Source organism: Leptonychotes weddellii, chromosome 10 (genome assembly GCF_054177405.1).
Source record: "Leptonychotes weddellii isolate Sample4059 chromosome 10, ASM5417740v2, whole genome shotgun sequence".
In the NCBI taxonomy this organism is placed as follows: Eukaryota; Metazoa; Chordata; class Mammalia; order Carnivora; family Phocidae; genus Leptonychotes; species Leptonychotes weddellii.
Genome location: NC_138378.1, coordinates 112,187,430 through 112,210,855, shown reverse-complemented (window position 1 = coordinate 112,210,855; position 23,426 = coordinate 112,187,430). Strand labels below are relative to the sequence as shown.

The 23,426-nt window shown below is 43.0% G+C and overlaps 1 protein-coding gene across 6 annotated transcripts in view; it reads right to left on the bottom strand.

The window, feature by feature from the left end:
• CYRIA (CYFIP related Rac1 interactor A) overlaps positions 1-23,426 on the bottom strand; it is a 103,459-nt gene that overhangs the window by 26,253 nt on the left and 53,780 nt on the right. For 4 of the 6 annotated variants that reach the window (XM_081797166.1, XM_081797167.1, XM_081797170.1 and 1 more), the window contains 2 exons: positions 23,197-23,292; positions 3,765-3,844 (listed from right to left, as the gene is read on the bottom strand). In XM_081797166.1, the coding sequence (XP_081653292.1) occupies positions 3,765-3,834 (70 nt within the window). In that variant the 5' untranslated portion in view covers positions 3,835-3,844; positions 23,197-23,292. The remainder of the gene's footprint in view (positions 1-3,764; positions 3,845-23,196; positions 23,293-23,426) is intronic. The other 2 variants (XM_081797169.1, XM_081797172.1) reach the window with 1 other exon arrangement.

Below are 23,426 nucleotides of genomic sequence, written 5' to 3'. Positions count from 1 at the left end.
GATAGAGGCAGAAAAAGAAAAAAAAAGTAGTGGGATAAAAAAAGAAAAACCCAACACAATAAAAAAGATGTTAAACTGTTGTGTAAAAATGTGAGCACAGAGTGTAGAACTCCCTGCAAAGGTCAGACAAGAATTTAAATTAAATCTACACAACTGGAAAACCTTAGGACAGATGTATCTAATTTTGTCTTATATTTTGACCCAGCTTAATTATATCTATTTGACCCAGTTCAATTATATTCCATCACCGACTTCAAAAAGAATATCCAACACTCAAAGTAGAGGTGCCAAATTCATTTAAGCTGTTGCTACATGCTGTTTGGCCTTCCTTCCTCCCTCCGTTGCTTTCTCCTTAACTCTTTGCAGTCCAGACTCTATACGCAAAGAAATATGTCTTGAATCTGTTCTGCCAGTTGGCTACAGTAGTTGGGCAGCTCACAGCCCACCCCGCCCATCCCCTCCCAAGCCTTATCCCTCTGGAGCGTTCTGTAGCACGTGAATCCATTTACAGTCCCTCCTTCTTTACTGTCTGTGCTCTCCTGACTGCCTCCATCCAGCCTGTTCTATTCCATTCCTTCACATGGCCAGCATCTGTTACTAAAGCTCTTTTGGTGATCCGTGCTCCATGCTCAACATGGGGTGAAGTGCTGGGTTGCAAACCTGAGTGGGGCCCAGACCCTGCCATCAGGAGTCTGGGTTTAGTAAGATGTTCTCTTTCCTCTACAATGTAGTGTCTTTTCCTGATCCTCTGACTCATCAACCTCCCGTTAAGCATGAGCATACCTAAGGTTCCCACATGCCAAGCTTTTGTGTGCTGTCGAGTTTTCCCTCAGAGAGTTCAGCTATTCTTTTTGAAGGCAAACCGCAATTGTGGACCGCTAGCCCTGAGCTTCTGCAACCGCTGTGGTCTAACTCAAACCAGCCTTCCATTTCTGCCCGCATTTCCTTTCAGCAAGAACGTGATGCTCTGTCTAAACTGGGGCTCTTGCTAGTCTTCAAACATGCCCTTCCTATTCCTATCCCTATTTCCACTGTTGGAAAACTCCTCTCCCTATATGCTTATAGAAAAATCACCCATTCTTTAAAGCCCACTCTAAAGGCCACCTTTGGCTAGAAGACCTCTCCAATTCCTTCTGTTGTCTTCCATTTCCTGAAACTAGATGCATGTTCTTTCTTCCTCTTTACTCCCAGACCACAGTGTGGTCTTAAGCCCCTTATTTTTATCTTGTCTCGAAAAATGTGCCTATATTACCCTGCACAGCAGTCTGAGACTCCAATGACTGTGCTTTGCTTGTTTAGCTCTGTCTCCCTGATGTCGCCTGGCTTACGTGGATGTTCATAACCATAATGCACATACTGCTATTGTGCTGAGCTGAGATCTACAGACTCACAGAGAAATCATGGCCACAGCCTACCTTTGCTACCCTCTGGTCCATCACCACTCTTTTTTGAAAACCATCTTTAGGAAAGAGGATTTTCAGGATGAAGAAAAAAACATTTTTTCCATGAGATGTGTTAGTGCGTAGATAACAAAGATGCTCTCTAGTCAGGAATAGGATGATGGCTGTCGCACTCCTCAGAGCTGCTTGTGATGGGCTCTTGAGGAGGAGAGCCAGAGACTTGTGCTCCATCTCAGGTCCTCACTCATTCCCTATGTGACGTCAGCCCAGCTATTTATCTTTTCAGAGTCTCACTGAAATAATGTTAACCTTCTCCTAGGGGTTGATGGGGAAATAAACAGTTCACATATTTTTTGGGTAAATTTATAGTTTTATGTTTTCCTTACATACTAGTGCTCTAGTCCTAATGAGCCCCAAGGCATGAAAATCCAGTCCACAAGGAACCTTGTTGAAGATACTATAGCATATCTACAAATGGAGTTTTTGGTACCATAAACCATCATCAAAATTCAAGATATTTAAATGTTCTTTTTAGCCACCATGACCTTTTTAAAAATAAAAAAAAAAAATTAAGAAATTACCCAAAGTACAAGACTGAGCAGACTTGAGTGCTGGGTCTTAGGAGAGAGGAAGAGCGACAGTCCTTCTGCAGCAGTGGGCCGGGGACCCCCTGAGGCATAACCCCAGAAGCCTGGTACTCCAGAGAACACCCGTTGAAAACCACTGCTTTAAATCCCTGCAGATTGTAATTTTCTCACTTGGAAGGCTTTTCAAATTAGTCTTGACAAAGAACTCAATACTACTCTTTGTAAAAGCATGGAAAACCAAGAATGCAAGAACAGCTAAATGGACAAATGGGGGCCACTGAACCTGGTAGGCATTTATGAGCAGGATGTGCAGGTGCATGTGGAATTTAGAGCTTCAAAATTAAATGCAGGCATTTAACTCCCCTAGGTGTTTATATGCCCCCCCCCCAACACACACACAAGTTTTGAGTGAATGGAGTATTTTACCTTCACCACTGTCTTGGACTTTGTACATGCTGGATGCAACAGTGTAACATGCACGTGACAAGAAGTGGAAGGAATCAACTAAACATGCAAATAGTAAGATTAGGGGGATGGGATATTATCATTTATCTTGTAAAATTCTTAAAAGTTATTAATAAATCTTCATTTTAACAACAAGAGCAGCCACAACAAAGATATGTGTATTGGAGTTGTAAAAGTTACACCGGGGGAAAAAAAAAACAACATTTTTTTGATGTGTCATATCAAGCTGGTATTGATCCCACCTATACCACTTATCAAACCCAGCCAAATCCAACCCAAACCTACCCAACCAAATCCATCCAAACAGCAGCAGCAAAATGAGCTTCGGGGTCACTTTTCCTTTTTATGCAACTACCTGAGACCTACCGAAGATTCTGAAAAGACATATATATCTAGGGAGCAGTCACCTTTTGCTTTACTGTATCTTTGAAGGGATTTCTAGCCTTTACCTAGAAAATCTCTGTTAGCAAGTTTAATCTATATGTAAGGAAATTCTGACTTATTTTTTAATATACATAAACACTTGAAAAATTAAAGTTTAACGCAGGTTAAAGTTTGCAACAAATGGTAAATACTGGGGAAAAAGTACATTTAATGTGCTTGCTTTTGTGGAATTGTAATTTAGGAAAAGGGGAACATAATAGTAAAGATGGAAATATGAGCTTAGTTGATAAATTTGCAGACGTGTCACTCATCTGCAAATATATTCAATCAAGAAAATAAACAAGATAAGAAAAAAACCCCAATATTTTTTCAGTCATAATTCACAAGCCATTTTACCTTAGGAAAAAAAAAATTAGGTTTTTGATAAAAGAAACATAACCTTCAGATAAAAGGGGTATATCTCAAAAGTTTTACATAGTTTTATATAATCAAAAACATAAACAACAGACAGAGATGACTTAAAAATAATCTATAAGCCTATTTTCTAGTTTTGATATTTTTTTCATGTCTAGTGATATTTGTTTTATGTTAATCTATGTTTACTACATGTGCTATTTTTCTTTAGAATATGATATAGTGTTTCATAAAATTTATTAAGGAAAATACATGATGATGATTGATGAAAGTGGTTCTAAAATCAAAGAAAACCATGGACACATTAAAAAGATTTTCTAGTAGATTTTTTAAAAAAATAATAGAAAAGAAAGAAATGAAATAATCTTTGAAGACTCAGAAAGAAATGCATAGTGACATGTGGATTTAAGTATCACATAATAAAATTTAAAAAAATCTTTATAACTTCTCTATCAACCAGCTATAAAGAAAGCAAAAAAGTTCCCATCATTATCTTTTAGTTTTTGGAACTTACTTTCAAAATCCAGGAAAAAGTGTGGATAGTTTTCAATTTCCCTTGTAAGGACTTTGAGCAGGTTTCCCATCCCAGCAAACCTAGGAGAGGCAACATAAAACCAAACACCATTAACAGGATGAAAAATAGACTTTGGCTTCTTCTTCTTCTTCTAAGAAAAAAAAATAGACTTCTTAAAGGGCTGGACCTATTTTACTAACTTGCATAAATCACACTGGACCCCCATTAGTTGCATCTGAAGAGCAGATATAAAGCATCTCCATACCAGGTGATGACTAATAACTTAGCAACTTCTTCCTAAATCAGGGACAGATAAATATTTCTGAGGTTCTGGTTCTCTAAAAGTTAGGGATATCTGGTCTAAACCATATAATGTATGACAGTGAGAAGAATGTCACAAGCTGTCTCTGGAAAATACACTTGTATTTTGTGTCTCATTCACTATAATGACAATTAACCAAAGAAGATGGTATTCTAAAAATCAGGTATTTTAGTTATAGGAGGCAGAGCTTAGGTATATTCTGCATTGTTTCCTTCTCCCCTTCACGAATTCCCTGAATCTTTACAGTTAATACTTCAGCATTGCTTTGTTTCCTTTCTACTGATAATAGGAACATACCATGTTAATGGACAAGCACAATGAGAATATTATTAAAATATCTGTCCAGAAAGGAAAGTTTCTTAAAATTTCTGAGGAAAAGAGTTTAGAAAACACAGACTTAGAGCCCAAGGGACCCCTCACGGCCTATACGGGAATCCAGATTTCCCAGAAGTGCAACTTCCTGGCAAGTCAGAAACTCTTGTAATTTGACATTTCAGTGGTAACAAGATTGGCTACTTCATGAAGTGCAAACATGAAAAAGTATTGATATTAATCCAAAAAGTTATTTTCAAAGAAATGACAGTGTAATTGCATGAGGGGATCAAACCAACAGAGAAATACAGATGTGATATATATTTGCAATCCCAACTTAACAAAAAAGAATAGGGAAAACATAGTTTTACTAGGTAATCAGCAAAATTTCTACTGCTCTCAGCTCTAGACATTAAACTATCTTTTTCAGGAGGCCACTGGTCCATTCATTCATCTGGCACATATTCATGGAGCCACAGTTTGATGCTGGGTGCTGTGCTCTTTGGAAGGCATTTCTCTACCTCGTGACTCAGACACCTCAGTTTGTAAAGGATCAACTTGAAAAATCATTGGACCAGTAAAAGAAAACCGCAGGGCTGCAGTTTTCTGTGCACGGGGCTTCAGACAGTGTTTATGCTGATACAGGAATTCCTAAAAATATACCACTATACGAAAGATGTGAGGAGCGGAGAGTGCTTTGTGTGAGACAGTATGTAGCCAGCAGTTCCCCTGGATGCAGAACGTGATATTTTAGTCCTCATAATCCTCCCCTGAGAAAACACCTGCACACATCATCCATGGAATAGGCCACTAATGTGAAGCTAGAAAAGAGCCTGGGGAAGCCTGATTTCAATCCTAGTTCTGCGTCCTGCTACCTCTGTTAGCCAGCACAAGCTGCTTAATCTCTCCAACCTCAGTCTTCTCATCTGTAAAATGTATTTTTGAAATGTATCTATTTCATTGAGTCCTGAGGATTAATGAGATCAAAATATAAAATGCTTTGCATATCACTTACAGGAAGTACTCAAGAAATGTTATGTACTACTGGTATGGATAATGATGATGACAATTACCACCATCATCATTATCATGATTATAACAGCCTTCAAATACTTATTTAGGATTATCCTATGAAAGATGGGTTAATAGGTTGTATGCAGCTCTAGGGAAGAGAGCTGGGGTCACTGAAGAAATAACTGAAGAAGATCTTCATTCAATGTCATGAAAGAAAAAATTTAACCATTCCAGTTGTCTGAATATTGAGGGATTTGCTTTGTGAAATAGTGAGCTTCCTGTAACTGGCAGTGTTGAAGTAGAAATGTTCTCTATCAGCCTGTAAAAATATTATAGAAATGAATTATGTGTTGGGCAGAAGGTTGGACAAGATACATCTTAGACTTCTGCCATCTTGAGACATGTATCTGGGCATGTGCGTACGTGTGTGTGTGTGTGTGTGTGTGGTGTGTACACAGATACACACCCGCACACGTGCACTGGGCAGCAAACAGCATGCTTCTCTCTTCCAAAAGAATCTTCCCTATTCTTTCTGTCATTTTTCTCTTCTTCCTGTGCCTTTATGCACATTTCTATTTAAGATATTTTTGAGCTTTGCCAAATTAAAGCTTAGAACTGGTGTAGTCCATCCCTGCCACTGGGCAATATTCACAAACCCTCCTGGGTCTCTTGGAAAGAATCTGTATCCAGCTTAATGAACAATTCCAATTCAGACCCAGAGACATTTCTGGTAGGAAGATGATTCTACTGTTTAGTAGCAGTCCCAACTTTCACATAAAATGCCTTAATGGAAGTTAAATATTCTTGATTTTCCTTGTTTTGTGCTATTAATGTGTCACAAGAGACGTGAATGGATTTAGCTCCTTCCTAAAACTTTGTCTTGTACGTGATTTTACTGTCAGACTACCTGGGCAGAAAGTATGTCAAGCCTTTAAAATTAGTAATAGACACACTCAAATATCAGCCAGCTACAGAATTCTATCTGTTCAAAAGGTCATTTCAGCTGGCTGGCTGATATGGTCAAACATTGCAACATGATTCTAACATCAACTGCGGTCAATTAAGGAACTCCCAGTATTCTAGATGTTTCATATACCCAAAAGGAACTGTCTGGAATGATGACTTTGGGACATTATGTAGTATTAGGGGTGAAGTCCAATCCCGTGGAACCTGCATTTCCATATACACTCTTTGAATAAGTACAGAAAGATTTGATACTTCTTGCTCCTCTTCAAGGTCACCAAGAATTCATGGAAGTGTATTCTGATTTCAGGTCTTCAAAGTGAGTTAACATCACATAGACGGTCACTGAGAAGAGACCCCAGAGTCCACTTGGAAGGGACCTTCATCTGTGGGGTTTCCACCACCGCCCCAGCCATATCCTCCTGGCAGTGACTCTGCAGTCTTTGCAAATAACTCCTCACTGCATAGAAAATACATCTCTATGCAGCACATTACGAGTGAGATGGTTTAATTCATTCATATGAAGATTTTTAAAAAATATTTTATCTTGTTCAATAAAAGAACGTAAGATAAGTTATTATACACTATTAGAGAATGCAAATACTTACATAGCAAAAGCGGGGAGAAGAGAAAAAAAAAGTAGAACAGGAAGATGAAGATAGAGAGGCAAGGAACACGTGAATTATAGGACATCTGGGCCTCAAGGTCTTCACGTTTACTGCAGATGAGTGTTCAATTTTGACCTAAGCTTTTGCCGGCCAAAGCAAAGGAGAAAAAATGGTCTCTTTCAAGATTTGGTGTCCAGAAAATAAAAAGTGGGTTATGATGAAGAAGTAGAGGTTTTTTTGTTTTTTTGGATTAAAAAGAAAAAGGAAAAATTGATCATAGCTAAGAGGCAGCTGAGACAAAGAGAAATCTCCTCTGGCTAAGAGTAGACAGAGGAAGTCATTCATATCTGAGGAGGAGCCAAGGCTCCCAGCTCCCACGGGCACAGAAGTGGTTTCGCAGCTGAATGAGTGGCAGAACAGCTTGGCAGGCAGTCCGGGGCTGTGCTTGAGAAAGCGGGAATTCTGGTTTCCACGTTGTATTTGGGTCTGTCCCAAGGGATGCCAACTACCTGCCATTCTCCCCTATGGTGTGGGAACTTCTATCAGAACAAATACAGAAACTCAGCAGGAGCTCTGCATCTCCTAGGAGGACCTTAACCTGAGTCCCTTAAAATGATGGTGATTCTGATGATGATTCTTGGCAGTTTCTATAAGGAAAGAAGTTGTTTATATAAGTTCCAGGGACAGGAAAATTCTCCCCGGTAATGCAACAGGGGGAGGAGAACCATTTTGAAGGAGAGAAGTATAGCCAAAAATGTAGATGCTAAAGTACTAAAATACTAGAAATAGAAGTCACAAAAGAGTATGGTAAGAGGGATTCCAGGCATAAAAGAGGTCAAGTAATAATGTATAGAGCATGTTTATTACTCAAAGGGTATGTTGTCTATATTGTGAGGTGTAGGCTTACTTTAAACACACACACACACACACACACACACACACACACACAACTCCTTTGACATCTTCAGAGATCATCTTGAAGTGAAGCCTTCCTGGGACTTGCTATAGCTACAGTGTGCACCTGAGTGTTGTGAGATCTGAATTCATTTCTGCGAGGAGAGTCTGGTAGAGGTGCAGCAAGGGAAGAGAACAAGGTCTTGGCTATCGGATGAAGAGAAAGGAAAGGTGTATCAAGTTGGGTAAGACCTTATTAAGGGGTGGGCCCTGCAAATACACTCTCTGACTCTTTCACTTGGGAGGTCTCTTGCTTTTAGAGGATAGCATTGGAAGGTGGCTCTCATCAATTACCACTCTGGATGGCCCTTTGCTCTTAGAGGCACCAGTCTTCTTCCACGGCTGGATTTTCCAGGACTACCCCTTCTCTACCAAAGCAAAGGTCTACTGGGTTCTTGGCATGTTGGCCTTAGCTATTGGCTGGACCTGTTTTCCCGTGGCATTGTAAGCTAGGATTCACGGAAAAAGATTAAGACATAGTCTTCAGGATTTGAAGCACAGAGTAGCTCAAAATAACAATATGGCCAACTGGTGTTCTCAAAAGATGTACACCGTAAGTAGTAGATGAAGGAGATCACCCAGGAAAATTTGAAAGAGCTGCACAAATATAAAGCACCATCTAATTCTCCTATTATTCTAGAGCAATTCATTTCAGCTGTGAGTCCTGGGTTCCTCATCTTACATAATGGTCATATAATAATATCTTCTGCATGATGTTCTTGCAAGGACTAAATGAAATGGGCGTGAAAAGATTGTGTATACTGTAAAATGCCATGCAAATATCAGCTACAATTATTCAACATTACAAGTCATTTTATGGTTTAAGATATTCAGAGAATCAAAGAAGTATAATATCCCCTGACTTACATAAATTCCATTTCTCTTCATCTTTCATGCTTGGTCTCGTGAGATCCATGTTTCTTTATGCAAATCACTTTCACTATCACTAGGTCAATATTTAAAGGCATTAATAGTTAACACCGCAAGATATTTTTCTATGTGCCAAATACTGTATTTTAGATATATTTTTCTTATTTTATCTTCAAAATATACCTAGGAGAAAGATACATTTTCTAAGGATCAGAAAATTTAGGATTATTAAAATTAAATATAGAAGCTGATTGAAAAAATATAAATCCTTATAAAAAACCAAAATTTTCAGAAAAACAATATTTATGCAAGTTTGTAATAATTAGAGGTTGGGGTCTTCAGATAAACCTGTATACATTATTAGCCATTTCCAACACAAAAATTCCAAGCATATACAAATGCTTCTGAAAATAGGAACAACTAGGTCACTCTTTTAGTAAATGTTAGAAAAATCATTGAAAACTGCAAATTTTAACCAAATGATCGTGTCTATGATTGTGTCCGATTTAATAAATATAGCATAAAGTCCAAGAAAAACATAAATATCTAATGAAGAAAACCCTGCCAAAGTGACTCATGAAACATCTCCATTGAAAAAGAATGAAGTGAGGATGGGTTAGCCTGGTGATGGGTATTAAAGAGGGCACATTCTGCATGGAGCACTGGGTGTTATACACAAATAATGAATCATGGAACACTACATCAAAAACTAATGATGTAATGTATGGTGATTAACATAATATAATAATAAAAATAAATAAATAAATAAAAAGGTAAAAAAAAATGTCAACATAACTTAAAAAAAAAAGAAAAAGAAAAAGAATGAAGTGCCAAAAGACAAAGGGGTAACGTATAGATTTGCCAGCAATCTAAAGAAGAGGAAGTTAGGATTATTGCCCACTCAGTCCCAGGAGACTTGGTTCCTTCCAGTGTTGGCCTTCCTCAACACTGATTCTCTTGATGACAGTGACCTATCTAAATAAAAGGAAAAAGGAAACTCCTATCCCAAGACAAGGGAATCTGATAGCAGTTTGGTGGAAACTTTCTCCCCTTCCTCCCCCCCCAACTTTGTTTTTAAAATAAAAAAAAAAGACACCTGTAATAACTACTGGAGGGATTTAGTCAATTACTCATTGAACACCCTGACTATACAAGGCACATGGGGGTGGGGTATGCAATGACAGAAGGCATGGTCTCAGCACTCAGGGGATGCATATTCTATTTAGGGAGATAGCAACAGGCTTAAGAATGTGATCCACCCAGGAAGCATATAACACATTTCTGATAAATGGTAAGTGCTCAAAAATGTTAACTGAATGTAAAAATAACAGTATGTACTTGGTACATATTAATAACCAATCAGAAGAATTATAGCTTATTATTATTATTTTTAAAGATTTTATTTATTTGACAGAGAGAGAGACAGCAAGAGAGGGAACACAAGCGGGGGGGGGTGGGAGACCGAGAAGCAGGCTTCCTGCCAGCAGGGAGCCCGATGCGGGGCTCGATCCCAGGACCCCAAGATCATGACCTGAGCCGAAGGTAGACGCTTAATGACTGAGCCACCCAGGCGCCCCTATAGCTTATTATTATATTACTACTATACATGAGAGGGACAAGAACATCCACAGTTTATTGAGTGCCTACTGTGTGCGTGGTGCTATGCTTGAGCTTTCACACATTTTAGTTCACTCAAAACTCATAGCAACCCTTGAGTTCACTATAATTATCTTCATGTTTATTGGAAGAAAAAGAGGTTCAGGTGGTGAAAGCATCTTTCTGAGCCCTGCAGGAGAATAAAAGATAAAATCATCTTTGACTTTGAGAGTCTGGGACCCCGAAGTCTATGCTCTCTTCCCCACAGGAGGAGACCTGGAGCTCCAGACCCTTAGGTGGCCTCTGTCTGGGGACTTTGGGAGTCCATGAGCTGTGGAAACTGCATGCAGGCTAACCTGCTATCACACGGATGCACTCTCTCTTCTTGGAAGAGGGTCCACAGTTTCTGTTCCATTCCAAAGTGGCCTGTTTCACATGAGCACTGCTCAATGCCATAGATAGGGAGGGACGTGAAAACCATGGCAGGTGGAGTGTCCCAGAAAAGCTGGCTTAATAGAAATGAGCTGTCCTGAGAGCATGAAGCACCCTATGGATCTGGACTGGCCAAGAGAAGCCCCCCAGCTGGAGGGTGGAGGGGGTGGGATTTAGGGATGAGAGGAGAGCAAAAGGCACAAGCTGGGTGACTCATCAAGTCTTCCAAATACAGAGGGCTTATTCCTCAAGGTTCTTTTACTGCTATGTAATTTTGAAATGGGTCCTTTCGCATTTTTTCCCCAAGTAGTCTAGAATGAAGGCGTTTCTCTAGTCACTGTAGGAGTGTTAACAATGACTGTAGAGACAGGCCCACATGTCCCTGCCAAGGGAGGCCCTCATCTCCCATGGGCGACAATTTGGGATGTGCATGTGGTATTTTCTATGACTACTTTCTTGGCTCTGGGCGCAAAATAATTTCCATGGGAGTTAGCTCTAAGCTTCCTCAGTAGAAAACAAAGACTCTTAAAAAATATTTCTCTGCTAACATTTCCAGTTCCAAAAGAGAGGAGAAAATTAAAGGACACACACACACACATACACACACATACACGTGTGTGTATGTGTGTGTGTGTGTGTGTATAATTTGGAACTCTGTTTTTGTTTGGAAGGAAAAATTGAATAATAGCATTAGCTGTATTCCCAGAGTGTAAAACCAAATAAAACCAATCTGAGCTTGCTTTTAAAAAATGTGGTCACAGTTTGTGAGGAAATTAATCCGTTTACTGTAAGTAAGACATAACAAAGGACTCAGGCCCAGGGTGCAGACATTATTGTGAATGCTGACCTTTTCCTGCATCCACCAGAATTCCAACGCCAATTTTCTTGATTAGAGAATAGGCCCTCAGAAGATTTCTTTAGTAGCTAAGACTATTTGAAAGGAGAATTCCAAAGCCAAGATCACCTTCATCAATAAGAACAGAAGGTGAGGAAAAAAATAGATAAAACAGTAGCCCTGCAGGGTTTTACCTTCTAATATTTTTTTCCTTAAGGTCTAAGATGACAAATGCCCAATGCCTCTATCAGAAGGGATGGGTTTTGTTAGCACTTGGAATGAGCCAATACCTTCCAGAATCTAAAATACTTAACATCCCTGCCCCTGGTGCAAAGATTTTAAGAAATCAAAGACTTCGTGGGTGACTGGTGGCACCTGGTGGCTCAGTAGGTTAAGCATCTGCCTTGGGCTCGGGTCATGATCTCAGGGTCCTGGGATTGAGCCCCACATCAGACTCACTGCTCAGCGAGGAGCCTGCTTCTCCCTCTCCCTCTGCTGCTGCTGCTCTCTCTCTCTTTTATTTATTTATCAAATAAATAAATAAAATCTTTTTTTTAAAAGAAATCAATATTTTGCGACATAAGAAGTCCTGGTTGATCCTAACATTCTTCTGCGGCACAGCAGACAAGCTACAGACCAAGCACAAACACAACAATGACATATATTCATATAATATCACACCTTTGTCAGAAAGGCGTCTGGCCACATTCACCCTCAACATCAGCATGTGTCAAATGTAGAAAAGGTATTATTGGACCCATTTTACAGACCAGAACTCACAGGTCAGGTGTAGTGTCTTTCCCTAAGTCTTCCAGATGGATTCTGGACTTCCTGATCCAGAGTCCCAAATGTCATCACAATATATCCTATATTAGAACTGGGATCATCTTTTTATAGCTTCTATTTTACAAAAAAGCACTTGCTCAAGGACCCAAAACACATTAGGGCCAAAGAAGGGACCAGAATGGAGATAGCCTGCCTCTCGATCTCATGCTCCATCCACCAACACAAAAAGTAAATGGGACATCCAATCCATTCTTTAAGACATAAAAAGTACAGTGCAGTGTGTTGTTGCCACTGGAGGGTTTCTGCTCCAAGTCCGTAAGATCTCACCAGAATGTGCTAATCGGCAACCTAACAGGGACATCCCCGTGGATGGTTCATACAATTGTGCACACTTCTCTCTGCCCCTCCCTTGATTATCCTAATTCTGACACACTCAGCAGAACTTGCCTGCATCCAGCAAATACCTCCAGACCGATCTTCCTGACTCGTCTTGTTACCCTGCCATTCATCTCCATACGACTGACAGCACCCTCTCTCTAAGCACAAATCTGATTATGTTACTTCCTTGCTTAATAGGCTTCCACTGCTTCCCAGTGCCTGCAGGATAGAATGCATTCAGATACATGCACTGAGCACAGAACCTGACCTCTGGCCTCTGCTCATCTCCTCTGTCCCCTGTCTTCCTCCCTATCCAGGGACCCTACATTCCCCCCACACCCTGGTTTCTCTAAAGGAGCCCTGCGCTTTATTGCCTCAGGGCCCTTGCACATGCTTCTCCTTCTGCTTCCAATTATTATAACAACTAACATTTTTTAATGCTTTGCAGGCCACAGTGATGAGAGCTTCTCGTTTATTAGCATATTTTAATTTTTACAACAACCATATGAGGTAGGAACAGTTATTATCTCAGTTTTAGAGATAAAGAAATAATCTTCAAGATTTAGAAACCTTCTCAAGCCCACAGGTGGCAGAGCAGGGTCTGGAATCCAATTCCATGTGACCTCTAAGCACTAGTTTTGGCAAGTGCCTCCCTGGAATTCCCTTTGAAGTATGAGTTTGGAAACCAGGGCCTTCAGAAGGAGCCGCCTGACTCCTCCCTACTCTTTGACCCCACCTCAGGTAAAACAAAATCCCGTCCCTCGAGTGAGCTCTACCTCTCTCCGTTCATCCAACATGCTGTGTTGACTATGTCATGGTGCCTATCAGCCTGGACCGCGAGTGATTACACGCTTTCTCCCTTAGCTCTCTCAAGGTCCGGTCTTCTTGGGCAGGGCTGTTTTTATACCTTACTGTACGCCCAGCACTTAGCACAGGGCCTAGCACACAGTTAACACTAAAAAAAATAAGCAATCCTTAACTGCTCTGCCCTGTGGTTCCAAAGCATCATTAGTCTAGGGCAAAACATGAAAAATAAAGGCTATGTCATGAGGCTTGCAGAAAGCTAAAGCTATTCAAACATGTTTATGCAGCAGCGTTTTTTATTTATTCTACAAAGCAAAGGTGACAGTTGCATCCTAAATCCCCAAAGTTTGTTTTGAAATTTTACTGGTTTATTGAAATTAAAAAAATCTCAGAACTGCTAACCTGGTCAGTTACTTGCCTGGACTCGGGAGCAGAGCTCCAAGGGGAGCCTGGTCTCGGCTCTCAGGCCAGGGCCTCCAGCTGGATCCTGCTATGGGCCTTACGTAGTTTTATCTGGAGTCTGACCTACTAACTACAACAGCGCCCCGAGATGTCCCCCAGCAGAATAGAGAAGAGCAGACCAGCTCCGGCTTTAGGGGCTGTCTGTGAATTTAGGAGGGCTAGTAAGATAATCTACCTTTCAACCTGATCAACAAGGTTCAAAGCTGGAGAAATCATGACAAGGACCAGAATGGCAGGGGCTGCCCATGACACCAGAGGCTTGTGGGCTCCCCACACTGCCCTGCAAAGCAAAACAACCCCTCTGGCTTGCCGCCCATGAACCATCAGCAGCTTTCACGGAGATGTCCCAGGAGGAAAGATAGTCTGTCTGTGATAGTCTGCTATTCACAGGGCTCCCAGACACTTTCTGTGGTCACCACAGAACCCCCCGGTACACCATTTACACGACCTGACTGCTTTGAATTAAAAGCAAAACCAGTTAACCATCAGCCTGTAATTCATTAGATACAAAATAGGTGGCTTTAAAAAAAATACCTCTCAACTGAAATAAAGGTGCCTTGCCTAAACAAAATAAGCACCTGTTTTGCTTGGGGCGGGGGGACAAAATGCACCAACGGAATGAAGTAGCTCAGCTTATACATTCCAGGAGCCGGAATCTGCTAAGCCAGGTTAGCGATTTTAGATAGCTGGGCTGGGCTGGAATGCCCTTCCCCATCTGCCACTTCGGTAACGAAGCCGTAAGGTTCTCCGTTGTGTTGCAGAACGGGTTGCTAAGAATCCAACAGATGATTTCATTCTGAGATGAAGGAGGAAAACTGAAGTAGAGTGAGTCTGTTAAAGCACTTTCATCTGACAATAAAAATGAGTTAATGGCTAAAATGTGTTTTCAAAACGTTTCAGCACTACAAGTGAAGGCATTCGACTGGGAAAATGCCTTGAATATTCTCATCGATCATTAATACCACGATGTCCCTCAAAAGGGCTTGGCGGTTCCCGTGGAATACAAACTACTAGAGTCCAGTCGTAAGACAATCCGTGGGAATTCTCAAAACAACAACAACAAGAACAACAACAAAACAACAAAAAACCAAGAGACCATTATGGAACGCAACGATTAAATGCAGGTTTAAAAGAGCCCTTTCAGTATCTGAGTTCAGTTTTCTAAAATAGACTATTACCTCATCATAGCTAATTTCCCCATAAACATCAATATTAAAGCAGCAAAAAGCCTCCAAGAAACGAGGGCAAAATCCGATTCTTTTTTAGGGAACGGAAGTCAACATGCCCCCCCACCCCCAGTTTCAAATGTTCGTGAATATGGAAACAATCAAGCTGGGGCTTTGCTCTGGACCAGCCCGCCACTGGGAAGTCATTAGTGAATTTGTTCCCTTTCACTTGTGAAATCAAGAACATGGTTGTGAGCAAACAGGTTGATCAGTCTGCCCCTGACCGAGGAGGAGGGCTGACGGTCTCAGCCCACCCAGGCCAGTTCTGCTTAATTTCAAAGGGGAAGTGACCCCTTGCAGAGCCAGCAGCCTGGGGACCTAAGCGTTAGTCTTGGAAAAGCCTTTCGTGGGGGTAGTTCCTCGACTTTTCTGGGATGCCCTCAGTTCAGTCTAGAAACTGAAAGGAAACACCAAGAAGTTACTTAAAATTTGGGCTGTCCAGACCATCAGTGATTTAGATTAAACACTGTCCATTCTCTTGGATTACAAATCTCCTTTTTCCAGAATTCCTTCTCAGGTAAGTAGCTCAACAAGCACACGGCCCCCCCCTCCTCTGAGGGAGGAGCTGAGTCCTGGCGCATGTGCTCTGTGTCAAACCCGCCTCCCTGACTCTGCTCCCTGATCTCTGCTCCTCCCTCCTCTCCCTGAGTGTTCCTTCTCAAGTTTCCACTTCCCTCCATCGAACCTTTAAATGTCGGTCTCCAGTTGTCTCTCTTCATACCTTTCCCGCCCTCTCAGGTGACACCCTCCGACTCCCAATTTTTGCCCATATGCTGAAGACTTCTCAATCCCTAGCCCCAAACTGGACCTTCCTCCTCAACTCCAGGCCTGCAAACCTAAGTGAATTTCCTGAAAGCACAGCGATTTGGGTTTGGGTTTTAATATCCTCTGCAAATATCCCTCCCCTCCATTGTTCAGTGAAAAGCATCATCATTCAACTAATTGTATGAGCCAGAAACCCAAGTGTCATCTGAGATTTCTGCACCTACTATACTCCACAGATCCATTTTCTTCCCCAAACTATCCACTTAACTTTCTCATCTCCCCGAGACCCACCCTTCTCCGTGCCTCCCCTTCGCCGCAGTATCTCCTTATCACCTGAGTCACTCTCCCCAACCCTCCCACCCCCACTAATGCAACACCAGATACTCCAAGCACCTCAGATCACGTACTAGTCTCCGGAGCATGTCACAGGAAACGTCACGTGCAAAACGATTGCTGGAGGATTAAATCTCTTCCATTTCTGTTATATTACAATATAACATTAAAAAAAAAAAGATTTCCCCTCGTCTCTGCCTGGTTTTCATTCCATGGGCAGCTGCATCACACATTTGTGCTTGAAGTTTCTTTGCCTCCATAGTTCACTGTCAGGTGGTAAAATATGACCTAGCAGGTTGATGCACAGGGAGGTGCTATTGGAAGAAATCCTTCTGGGAAGTGAAAGCCCCCTGGAGAATCCCACCCACCCCAGTGCCGTGGGTTGACTTGATTTGCAAGTCTAGGTTTTCAGATGCTGAGTTTTCTTAAACTGGGGCCCACCTGTATACCCAAGGAGACTTGGAATTGACATGTCAAAGCATTCGGGATATTACTTCCCAGGTCAAATTTATTTGGGGGGAGATGTCAAAAATTATGTAAGTGCCAAAAAGACCAACAAAAGCCATTTCACATACTAAAAACTTGAAGAATTTGAAGCCAACGGAGATTGGCATGGTCCATTATATCTCAAGCATGAAGGGCATATAAGGGCCTGAAAACCTCCCTTGAAATCTCAGAGGTAGGAGTGGTTCTGCTTTTGTTTCCAGTTTCTGAAGACAGCCATCAGCTTGATTTCAAAGTATTGTTCATGGAAGACCAAACTAACATTTTCAAATAAAATCCCTGGCTTGAACCCCAAGCAAGTGATCGAGGCCATCAACCTGGGCTGGGACGGGAGAGGTGGGTGGGGCGGGTTGGCTGAGCACTGGGATATGTGGCTCTTGTGCAAGGAGCTGCTTCCCGAGGCAGACTCCATGGCTGAGTGGGACGTGGGGTTAGCTGGGGAAGGAGGGCGTATTTTAGCATAAATGTTTTCCAAGCTGGCTGTCAAATTAAGATAAGTACAATTTTTTTTTTACATGGTATTCAGGACCATAAAATCTGACCCAGAGGTCCCTTTCAAGTTTCAGCTCCTTCGAACACTATGTACTTTGGTCACACCAGAATATGGACAGTGCCAACAGCTCTGGCCTCCTTCTTGCCTGCCCCCCCCCTTTGCTTATGTTATTCCCTTTGCCTGGAATGCCCTTCCCCTCTCCTCTGCCTGCCGATGTTCTGTCTATCTTTCAAGACCCAAATCAAATAGCATTTCCTCTCAGAAACCTCCTACCTGACTCCCGGGCTGAGTAAACAACCCTCCTTGCTGTGAATTCTTTCAAGGGCTATGTCTTCTTCATTTTCAGAATGTTACCCATTTCACTCCATCCTCCCTTCTCCGCCCCACCGAGCACCAAGCCCAGGTCCAGCACAGCACACAGCCCTCCTCACTTCTGTCTGCTTGGAAGTGTGACAAGAGTCGTCTCCGCATAGCTACAACAGTGAGATGTCAGCTTTGAATACATTCAATAGAGAAAACAGTCACCGGTAAGAGGAAGAGGTCAGAGAAAAAGAAGCATGTCCCCAAATAGAAATATGATCGCAGATGACTTCGAGAATCTGATGTAAATCAGCCTTCTCAGAAAAATGCACACACCCACACAGACCCACATTTTTTTTTTTTTTGCATATAATTCCAGGAGGTACTATAAACACACCAAAGCCCGGGGATGGAAATTCCTCATTTGTTTTAAAATCACCGATTTCAGTGTATGGGCAGCCAGACAGGACGAGGAAGGCATCTTCAAGTGTGTGGACCATGGACCACACTGAAAAGGAAAGAGAGTCATTTAATGGGAATACCATGTGCTCTGGACACCTTGGGCAAGTCCTGCTACTCTTCGGAATCAGAGTTTTCCTCATCTGTAAAATGCAAATTAGAATACTTCCTTTGCAGTGTTGCTATTGAGGAAATAAAGATAATGCCGATTAAGCAGCTGGCGTGCAGTCAGCCCCTGTGAACAAATGCCAGTTTTCTGCACCTCCTGTCGTGCGTAGCCCAAACTGCAGCCATCACGTAAACAAGTCATTTCCCTTTTAGCAATAAATACTGCACTGCTGCTTTGGAGCAAGGGAAGAAAGCCGACTCAGACCACCGCCTCAGTGAGGACGTGAAGCTGGGTGCTGAACGGCTGCTGCGTGCTCCTTCGCCCAGCTATTAATCATACAAGAGCCCATTTATGACAAATACAGGTCCCTCCCTTTGCATGACAAGGCGTATGGGTCCACAGAGCCCCATTATCCAAAAAAAACAGAGCATTGTGGGCGACGCAGGCGAAGCCGAGTGCACACACACAAGCGGACATTGTAAGGCTGTTTGCACAACCCCGCAGTGCTCCTCGAGGATTTCCTGCCAAGGAGACATTTAGATCTCATAGTCTGCTGCAGACATTTGCTCATTCAACATGGCTTCAGGCAGCGGGCTGGAGAAACCCGGGTGCGTGGTCCCCTCTGCTGGCCATCCCCGGAACTGCATGCCGGGGATACTTGGATGATGGAGGACACGAGGCGCTCTCAAGGTTCCTCCAGCCCCTTCTCTCCTTTCCCTTCTGAAGCAGTGCGGTGCGACAGGCAGGAGCTCGGGGGTCTGGAAAGCCTAGTTCAGATCTCTAAGGTACCATGTACTAGCTGCAGACCTTGGACAAGTCAGATCTTACTCTCCTAGATGGAGTCCACCGCACTCATTTGCCCGCGGCCTGGCCTGACACAGAGGACAGCAGAGCGGAGAGCCTGCAGAGGGCCAGTGTGCCATGCACACCTGCCTCGGGGAGGGTGGGCATTGTCCTCTGACCTCTGGCACTAGGAAATCAACAAGCGCCTCCTGGTAATGTCTTTGCTTTAAACGGTAGCCGGCGTTTAGAGCAGAGGCGTGACTCTGTCTTGTATCTCATCACTAATGCTTTTTTTCAAATTGTCCCCCCTTGCTTTACATAGTGTGCCCTGTTTGCATGGGCAGCACTCTGTGTCCCCTCGGGCTTTATTTCATCCTGCACCTGAAGTGCCCGATCTTCAGGCCAGGCTTAACTTGAAGGGGGGGGCTGAGCTGGTAGAAATTCTCAGCTGAAAGGTGTTTGGCAAGGATGAGAGAAAGACCATGCCCTTGAACTCCTTAAACTGAGCTGTGATCTGCTTCCTGATTGATGCTCAGCATAGCAACAGCAACATGGACTTGGGTTGAATCCCAGCTCAGCCAGCTTATGAGCTGGGTGGTCTTAATAAATGTTATTTAACAACATTTACTTCACCTCCTTGAGTCAGAGTCTCAATATGAGTAAAACACAGATTATTTCAACCTCTTCAAGGGTGGTTTTTGGAAATAATGAGACAACAGAGGTAAGCAGCCAGATGCATAAATGGTAGTTGCCATAACTCACTATTACTCTTGTTATTTTTATTGTTCCAACCACCGGTCTGAGTTCTGTCCTCCCGGCCATGACGAAGAGCTCCTCCTTCCTACAGTTATTGATATCTGGGAGGGCTTTCAATATCATCTTAGAGATGGATGCTGATGACTTCCAAATTCTTCCCTGTTGCCTTGACCCCCCTCGCTTGAACTCCCGACTCGTATATCCAACTGACTACTTGACTGTGATAAACAGCTGAAACTTAACATACCCAACATTAAAACTGCCCTGTTCCAGTCTTCCCCAACTCAGCCAATGGCAATTCCATGTGTCCAGATGCTCAGTCCGAAAAAGCTGGTGTTATCCTAGACCTCTCTCTTTCTCTTATACCCCACAACCAAGCTAACAAATCCCATCAGCTATACTTTTAAGATGTATCTTGAATCCAATTGCTTCTCACACCCTTCATCACCAGTGCCCTAGACCAAGCCACAAGCCATCACCTCTTGCCCAGAGTATCGCAGTCGCCCCTTAAACAGATTTCCCAGCTGTCACCCTTCTGCTTAAATCCTTTTAGCAGTGTCCTATTTTACTCAGAGTAAGGCACAAGATCCCTATCAAAGTCAACAAGTCCCTCTGTGACGGTACCACAAAGTGGTTCATCTCCTGCAACTTCCCCTCCTTCACTCTGCTTCAGCCCCCTCTGCCTCCTCACCTTTTCTTTTTCTGAACTTACCACGTATCTTTCTGCCGCAGGACCTTTGCACGTGCTAGTCCTTCTACCTAGAATGTTTTCCCCCAATATATCTGCATGTTTTTTTCTTTAGGCCTCTGTTCAGGGTTTATTTTTCAGGGGAGCCCAACCTAACCACCCAGTCCAAAATAGGATTTCACTTCTCCTCACCTCACCCCACCCCCAGTCACTTCCTTTATTTTTCTTTTTAATCTCTGACATATGTACCTTCAACTCCTAGACTAAGGCCTGACACATAGTAGGAACGCCACACATATGTTCACATATGTTCATTTGGAATGAATGTAGTCATTCATTCATGAACAGAACTCCCATGACCCCATGGAGCTCTCTGTTAACAAAACCTAAGTTTTTTCCTCCATATCCCATGGGAGGAGACGCTCTCAGGTCATCAGATATTTTGGTCAGACACGGCCATTTGCATAAGAATGAGGGAGAAGTAGCCACTGCAGGGGATGGGGAAATGCTGTCCAGTGAGCATGGTCCAAACGAGGAACAGTATGAAACTGTAAAAGAGAAAGTGTATTTTGGAGGGGAGGGCAGGGGAAGGGAGGGAGGAAGAGAAGGTCAGAAGAATCAGCTGAGGACTGATTATGTAGGAACTTTGCAACCAGAGAGCGGGAGCAGGGACATTCCTGGGCAGAAATGCAGCTTGGCACCTTGGGTAGGTCAGATGGCTATCGTGTCACCCAAGGCCAAATGGACACAGGACATAACATTGACCATGATGCCTCTGTAATGCCACTAAGTGCACAGAGAGCCATGGCCTCTGCGTCCTAATCTCATTTTAGCCATTCATTTGCTGCAGAACCTTGCGGAAAGTCATTTCCCGGCTCTGAGCCTCATCCTTATCCCCTGTTGCCCACCAGGACTGGCTCAATGAGCTGGGAACTCCTCCCTGTCCCAGAGTCCTAGAGTTTTATACAGTAAAAATGTGCAACAATTTCCAAATATGCATCCAGGCAACCTAATGCCAAATCGTGAGCTAAGTTCATTACAACAGGGATGGACCTTCCATGTAAGTCACAGCATTCCACACCAACAACACTTTCTGCAAAAGCTGCCCTGGTCTTGCTCCTTGAAGCCATTTGGATTTCAAGTTATTTGGCAAGGACAGTGATGATAGACCCCCAGCACTTTCAAATGTTCCATGCTGTATCCAAATTGGCCACTGCTGCCATCATGGAGTGCTAGAGCGTTAGTCTGTGAAAAACAGTAGTAATTCTGGAATCTGGTGGAATGCTGTTCTCAAGCCCTTGCGTATGCTTGAGGCAGCAAATGTCATGAAACGCATAGGCGTGCAAACTACAAACGATTTTCATATATTCAACAAAGTGGCTCCAAAGTAGCTCTACGAAGCAATGCTCGGACAGCCTGGTTTCATCTCTCCTGTGTCTCCAAAGGTCTAATATGACATTCTCTCATTTAGACCCCTTTCCTTTGGAACTTGAGAAGCAATTGAGGACCTGCCATGTCCCAGCCCTAGAAGCCCAAATCAGCTCTCATTGCAATTATAATAATAGTACAATTGTAACATGAAGGCGCTAGGTTGGGGATAATTTGCAAACACCAAAGCTCTGTCCTTCGGCTTTCAAATTTCAAATTTTAAAAAAAATCCATGAGGTGACAAAGCGATGATGTTAATACAGATCCCAAGGCTCTGGGAGTCTAGTTATATTGCCCATGAAATGGCAGCATTTCACTGGAATAAGTAATAAGCTTTTTCAGAATTTCTAGAAAGTACCACTATAACCAAAGATTTTGTTTAGTTGGCAAAACTCTACTAGCTGTGCCAGGCTATCAATTTATATTCAATATAATTTAGCTGATGGCCCACCACCAAAGAATTCCAACACCTCTCCTCACCCTGGCCACTTGCTCCCAAGTTTAAATAACCTCTTCCTTCCGACGACCCTAAGATCCTCAATACCTAGCAGAGTCCTCAATAGAGTTTGGAAAGTTGATGAATGGTCTAAGGAATAAGTACGTGAACATTCGCTCATTTTAGAGACCCGTGCTCAGTAAGACTCGGTCCCTGCAGTGGTCTGAGAGCACAATCCAGTGAGGGCAAGAAGCCATGTTCAAAGCCCACTGTAGAGCATGGAGCGTTCTAGGAAGGACCGTGGTTTGGGTGAAGGGAAAGTGTTCTGGAAAAGGGGTACAAGAGAAGGGGTGATTCATCTGGGCTGGAAAACACTGGAAAGGTCTCATGCAGAAGGAGGCTGTGGAGTTGGGAGGGAGACCTCTCAGTGGACATCTGGCTACTGGGGAGACCCAGGAGCTGGATGGAAGCCAACCCCAGGTCCCTCTGCTGAGATCACGCACTCTTGGTGGGGATGGACGAGAGGTTCTTGGGAGTGACAGCTCTCACACGCTCAGCTTTGCGGTCCCTGGGCAGATCCCAGTCTTCTGGTTATGATGAAGTGGTGGGACTGGTTTTCCTATGTGCATTTACACCTGCTCTCAAGGTAGTTCTCTGCCCAGCAGACTCCCATCCTCCACTGGCCTGGGGCCTGTCCTGATGCCTGTCCCCATTCCCAGGGTGGGGGGCGGTGTCCCCTGCCCTTTGCCTCTCACCAGAGCCTTTGGAGTCCTCACATACCACCCTACCACCACCATTCCAGTCACTCCTGCTTACCTGTCTGCCTCTCTTCCTAGAAGGTGAAAACCTCCAGGACAGGAGCTAGGACTTACGCTTGAATCCACAGCAGGCCACTCAGGGAATACGTGTTTGCTAATAAATGGAAAAAAAAATGAGTGGAGAAGTGACAGCATGAATGCCAAAATCTGTATCCATCTAAGATCTCTTGAGTCCCAGCCATTTACTTAGAAAGAGAAAGAGAGAAGGAGGGAGGGAGGGAGGGAGGG